At 42.0% G+C, this 6931-nt stretch overlaps 1 protein-coding gene across 2 annotated transcripts in view; it reads right to left on the bottom strand.

The window, feature by feature from the left end:
* Positions 1 to 4430: 4430 nt before the first annotated feature.
* AHCYL1 (adenosylhomocysteinase like 1) overlaps positions 4431 to 6931 on the bottom strand; it is a gene marked incomplete at its 3' end in the record, with an annotated part of 48541 nt that continues 46040 nt past the window's right edge. For both annotated transcript variants that reach the window (XR_014008175.1, XM_081194187.1), the window contains one exon: positions 4431 to 6860. Coding sequence is in view for 1 of the 2 variants with exons in the window: in XM_081194187.1 (XP_081050313.1) it covers positions 6854 to 6860 (7 nt within the window). The remainder of the gene's footprint in view (positions 6861 to 6931) is intronic.

The following is a 6931-nucleotide window of genomic DNA, read 5'->3' as shown; positions in this document are numbered from 1 at the left end:
GTGAAATGGTTCCCAAGGCAACGGAGGCTCGTTTGGCCATAGCCGGGAGCTGTCACGTAAAGTCCCGCAGACGGTGCAAGTGAAGCGCGCTTATGCAGAAGGGTTTAGCTCTCAAAACGTCATCTCAAAAGCAGCAGCTTCATGATGGACAAGTGCACAAGGGTGCGAGAGACACAGGCTGTACGCAGGGGCGGAAAGAAAAAATTGTGAACGCTGGAATCAAACGGCAGTGAATTACAGAAAGCACTTCCTGCATTTCACTGTCATTCGATTCCACTGTTCACATTTCCCCCACTTACGCATATATTCCGGCCAACTGAGGACACTTCGTGCATCTGACAGAGGAGACTCAAATAGAAATGCTTAAGGCACAATAAATTCGTTATATGCCACAAGACTCTCGTTGCAACTTGGCTAGCGCTCTGAAAATTACGCATCTAAATACTGTAAAGGAAGGGCAAGAAAGAGAAACTGGACATTTCAAAAACAGCCCCAGACGCACATCTGAGACACACTTTCTGGATCGCTCACTCCTACATGCACATGTTGGGAAAATCTATTACAGTAACTAGGGTTGCACTTGTGAAGCAGCTCAATAAGGATTTTACGATTATCCATGCATTCTATTTAAATAGAACTGTGTGCCTTTGAGATAGGGCTTAAAAGGCCTAATAGAATAGAATAGAATAGAATAGATTCTTTATTGTCATTACACAAATGCAACATTGTACAAAGTGCAACGAAATTGGATGCCATCCCTTAAAACATCAAAAGCAAAACAACAACAACAACCAAACAAACCACATTCCAGCCACACCCACACCACACCCCTCAAACTCCCAGGTCACACTATCGAGTTACAGCATTCAAAAAGGCCACAGCTCTTGGATAGAAACTGTTTTTCAGTCTATTTGTCTTTGACTTGATGTTTCTATATCTCCTGCCAGAAGGCAGTAGTGCAAACAGACCGTGTCCCGGGTGAGATGAATCCTGCAGGATGTTATTTGCTTTCCTAAGACAACGGGAACCGTACAGTTCTTCCAAAGATGGGAGAGGATGACCAATAATCCTTTGGGCTGTGGTTATGACCTTCTGGAGCACCTTCCTCTCCCTAGCTGTACAACTGGAGAACCAAGCACAAATACAGTATGTAAGAATGCTCTCTATGGAGCCTCGGTAGAAGCACACCAGCAGTCTCTCACTCAGATTGTTCTTCTTTAAAAGTCTGAGGAAATAAATTCTCTGCTGGGCCTTCTTCACCAGAGCAGTGGTATGTGCGCTCCAAGTCATGCCCTGATCGATAGCTACTCCCAAAAACCTGAATTCCACCACCCTCTCCACCCGTTCCCCGTTGATATACAAGGGCTGAATGTCCGCCTTTTTTTTCCTGTAATCCACCACCAATTCCTTGGTCTTAGCCGTATTAAGAGCCAGATTGTTCTCTCCACACCAAACACAGAGCCGCTCCACCTCGTCCCGATAGGCGGACTCATCCCCTCCTGAAATGAGCCCTACCACCGTAGTGTCATCAGCAAACTTGATGATTTTGTTGCTGGAATAGATGGCTGTACAGTCATACGTATAGAGAGTGTAGAGCAGGGGACTCAACACACAACCCTGTGGTGAGCCGGTGTTAAGGCTAAGGGCTGTGGACATGTGTGACCCTACTCTAACCCTCTGAGAACGTTCTGACAAAAAATCCAAAACCCAGAGACAGGTGGAGTTGGAGAGTCCAATCGCCTCTAGCTTGGACACCAGTCTATGGGGGAGGATAGTGTTAAAAGCAGAGCTAAAGTCCACAAACAGCAGCCTCACATAACTCCCCGGCTGCTCCAGATGGGACAGAGCAGCATGGAGAGTGGTATTGATGGCGTCTTCTGTGGATCTATTTGCTCTGTATGCAAACTGGTAGTTGTCAAAAGTTGATGGAAGACAGGAAATAATGTGATGGCGCACCAGTTTCTCAAAACACTTCATGATGATTGGAGTCAGTGCAACTGGTCTATAGTCATTCAAACTACTGATTGTGGATTTTTTAGGCAGAGGGACAATAGTTGACGACTTCAGGCAGGGTGGGACAATAGACTGGTGTAAGGACTTATTGAAGATCTTAGTAAAGACCCTCGCCAGCTGATCCGCACAGCCCTTCAACACCTTTCCAGTGATGCCATCAGGTCCAGCCGCCTTCCTCGGATTCGCCATCCTCAAAACCTGTCTCACCTCATGTTCCTCTACCGTGAATGAGGGGCCCCTATGGGCTGGTGGCTGTAATACCGGCGTCTCAGGTGGCTCCTTAGCATAGTCTTAGCAGTGTTTCTTAGCATAGTCTTACAGTGCCTTACAAACATTCTATGAATCTAGATACATCAGTACCTTTAACACTGCAATGCAGCACTGTATTTAAATAGTTTCCATAGCAAGCCACTATTCAGTGTTAACAGTTTGCTGCATGTTTTTAACATCTGCCTGCTTACTATGTATCTTTAACAGCATCTTGAACTTGGAAAGAGGGAGACACCGTGGACATTCATTATTAACACTCTGCAAGCTGAGCCCTACGTACCAGCTCATGCTAGTATTTATTCATGTGCAGAAGAAAACCTTCTTGAACACTATGTGGATCCTATCACTTTTACCTTCAGCTTGTTTAATCTTTTAATGAGCTGATTTTTAACAAAAAAAACAACAGCCTGCAGTAGGGTAGTTGTAAGGACATTAATAAAAGCACTGTACAATCTTACCTTATCAAAAACATTGGCAAAAGCCACAAATGCTTGAAATATACACTTGTGATAGCATCACTGGCATATCTGTGATGTAGCACTGGTGGGATAGCCTTTCACTTGCCTGCTACTTGAGAATATTGGGGACCACCAACGAGTATGCACATGACCAGGCTACTAAAGTATTAGTAGCCATATAGAAGCAGAACAGAAAGGTGTGATAGCAATAGGAACATCTGAGATTGAGGGGGTCCAATGGAATCAGGGATGGTCCATTGAGGAAAAGGATTGTAGATAATTGCAGAATGCTTTAGGCCATATTCAGTTACACCAATTTAACAATAGAAAACATTAAATATGTGAAATGTGTTCACAAGAAAGAAGTAAATGAGGGAACAATATGAACTGCTTCTGTCCACCACGAGAAGAGTTTCTTGGACTATAGCAAGCAAGATCAAGATGTAAGTCTGTGGACTTACAGGAATAGAAATGTTACGGACTATTTATTTATTTATTTATTTATTTTAAAAAACCAAATAGTTCAGTGTAGGTTATGTTAATGTGAACTCAACAACTAAAGCTTGCATGGAAAGCCCAACACCATCTCTATTTTATTAGCAATGAGAACAAGCTTAGGTTTGTTTTGCATCCAGTGTGGCTAGACAGCCATAGAAGTGTGTTTGCTTCTGGAAGCTTGGATATAGGATTCTATTTCAACAGAGTTTCTAATGCTAACTTAATGGCAGTTATTCCCTTCCTGAAAAGTAGGGCTGGGGCCGTATCAACACACCAATCACACATTCTTAACATATACAGAGACATACAAAATGGTATTTCCTATGAAAACAAGGGGCTTTTTTCTTAGCAACTCCACTCAAATATCCATTTTCTTTCCATTTTCTCCATAAGCTTTTAAAAAAATTTTTTAAAAGAGTAAAGCTCCTAATCACTGTTGTCTCTATGCTAATTGTGCAAAAGGCAAAGAGTAATCAGTAATTCCATCAGAGAAATGCAAGCAATGTTAAAGTACAGAGGAACTGCAAAGCTGTGTCCTACAGCTATTTGAAACCTAAAATTTCAAAATGCATCTGCATCCTGAAAATTGCATGCGTGCAACTGCAGTTTGCCTGGACATTTTTTTGCATCTTTGCAAGGAACAGTAATCTACCTTTCTGCTGAAACATTTTAAAAATTTACTTTGATCTTCTTCCAACAGATCTTACTTCAGAGGAACATTTTGAAAGTGTGCATTTCACCCAACAAAAGCATTTGCCCTAGTTAATTTATACAGAATTTTGTTTTCTCATAAAGATTGATAACATTTTATTAGGACTCACCCATATTTGCATAGTGTATATTTTTGGTATGTTTTGTTATGTTTTAAAAAACCATGGCATTTCCCCCCTCAGCTGCTTCCCACTGAGCACCCCTGAAGGGCCAACTACAGGCCACATCTGACTCACAGAGTAGGGTTTCTCCATTCCTGCTGTAAAATCTACTTCGGGGAGGAAGAGAAGCAGGGAGACCAAGCTCTTCCTTGTGCTCTGACATCAGGGATTTGTATATCTTCTCAACCCACAGACATCCTATGAGATAAATGATTTGCTTTGTGGATGGAATAAAACTTGCAGCTGAAAGTGTGCTGGCAACTTGTTTCCTTGGACAGCGCAAACAGTGGCAGTGATATTTAAAAACTCAAGCCAGAGGTATTTTTCTAATCATTTTATTTAGATTTTGCGTAACGATTTATTGCTCATCTGCAAGGAATAATATTGCATTCATTAAAAATCATTCATATACAAAATAAACCTATCCCCACCTGGGTTGATGCTATAACATGCTCCCTCTGACTGAACTGAGGTGTTGCCAGGCATGAGAATTTATTCCATGGCTTATACAGAGATGAAGCCCTTAGCTAAGGTATCTATTGACACTGCAACACAGAGGCAGACAAATGGAATGAAGAGGCCCTCCCTGAGCTTCATGGAGGACATTTGGGAGCGCACTCTGTTTGGCTTAGAAGGATCCAAGCCAATTCCGGGATCAGAACTTGTAGTATTAGAGCTGTGAAATTGAGAAACAAAATACTAAGACGCCATCCTGATGAAGGAACTGAGAGGAAGCACATATGCTCAGGTCTGAGATCACTTCAACAAAAAGGAAGAACAGAGTTCATTTGGCCTGGCCAAATGGAAGTCAGATTCTGGAAAAGGGGGTGGGCAGGAGGAGCTGGAGGCAAAGGGATCTCCCACATTCAAGTCAGTCAATGGCCTGCAGCCATTCTGCAAGGCCAAGTGGCCACCCTGTAGCTGCCAGAAAGGAACCAGACAGCCATCTGGGGCCAAAGGTACAAGAGAAAGGTCACCTAGGGCTCTGGGAAAGAGAGAGCAAGCATGAACGTGCAAAGGTTTGGTGGCTCAGACTCCTCATCAAATCACAGTTAAATTATTCTCCTCAGTGAAGGATATCAGGAAAGACCACAGCCAATGCCATACAATAGTGGAATAGATTTCAAGAAGATGGAACTAGGAATGTAATCTGTATTTACATCAAGTTTTCTGCAAAGGTTACATAAAAAGCCACAGAAATTCAAGGTTGATCATATATTCACTATGATTCACAGTAGTCTCTAGCTTTTCATCACTGCCCCTTGAGGCTTCAGCACAAGTCTGAAGTGATCAGATGCAGGCAGTATTTGCCTGAACCACCTTCCTTAGCCTGATATTTGCCTCTCTAAAGATGAGCTCCCTCCTCTTTCATGGCACTAAAATGTGAAATCTGGCTGCACCGTAGTTTCGCAGGAGAGGTACCAGTGCATCAAGGTAACCAGACAGAATAGGCTAGCCTAAGCCAAGGTAATTAAAGCAGCAGAGCACTTAAAACAGCAGTGCCAATGGGAAGGGATTCCACCTTCAATATTCATTTGCTACAAATGGAGCCTGAAGATGGAGGGAAGGTGCTTTACACAATGAATAATTCTTTATAGCAGGTGTGGGCGGCAGTGGGGGGATGACATTTGGCCCTCCAATTGTTTGCTGAACTACAACTCACATCATCCCTTGCTGGGGCTGAATAGGAGTTGTAGTACAGCAATATCTGGAGGGCCAAAGGTCCCCCACACTGGCTTTGTAAGATATGAAAAGCTAAGCTACTACATCATCCAAATATCCCCGGTGCTGGACAAATGAAAGGATGGAGCACAGGAGATACCCATCTCAGCTCAGAAGGACTGATTTGGTTCTTAGTGGCCCCTACCAATTCTGCAATGTATTACTGATATCTTCATAGAATTCTATGATTCTACCTTAAAAATGTCCAAACTCGAAGGAAAAGGAATTCTCACCCATTGCCTTTTAAAATATGGTTCTGGTACATCTTCACTTAAAGAAAGAAAAAACATAACATATAAAAGCTATGGAAAAGTGAAGACAGTGGATAGTCAATAGCCATTTCAATTCAGATTAGCACCCTAGCAACTTAAAAAGAATGTTAAAGTCTACCTAGGATTGGTGTAACCAGGCATGCAGCTACATATTTCATGTAGGAAAAATAGCCTAACTAAAAATAAATAGTATTTGAAATTGTCCCACTGTTTTCTTCACAACACAATATTAGGCATTTGTTGAATATACACCTAACTGGCCACAAGATATAACTCTGTTCCAGTACAGGAAAAGGAGCACTGATCTAGCAGCTAATAAATTGGGGCTCGTTAAGGCAATTTAGAATTTGTAGATAATTCCACACAGAAAAAATAGTACTCTTAATATTTTGCAGTTCTACCAACTACAACTAAGGTGCTCCAGAAAGTTTTAAATTAAAAAATAAAATGAGCAGAGGACAGGATTGCCCTTCATTACCCAGGGAAATCCTTTCCTTAGTAATAGAGCTGAGGAGCTGAAACTGTACTATTTTAGTGGTGATGCAGCAGGGAAATCCCAGGTTGTCTGTAAAGTCAGACACAAAGACAGAGGAATATTAAAGAGAATAAGAGAGGGCAGTAAAATCACATGAATAAAATAAAAATAAAAAAGTTTTTAGAAGTAACACAAAAAATATGTTCTTTAAAAATATTCTTGCTAAAGCTCTTGTGTAGATTATGTAGTCTGGTCCTTCAGCGTTATGGTCCATCAGTACCTGCAGTAAAGGAGAAAGAAAGCCAGAGTCAAGCACTGGGTGCCCACCAAGACACAGGATCAAGTGGAGGC

The sequence above is a fragment of the Podarcis bocagei genome (genome assembly GCF_964188305.1).
Source record: "Podarcis bocagei genome assembly, chromosome: 5".
Taxonomy (NCBI): Eukaryota; Metazoa; Chordata; class Lepidosauria; order Squamata; family Lacertidae; genus Podarcis; species Podarcis bocagei.
This window is presented reverse-complemented; position numbering and strand designations above follow the sequence as displayed.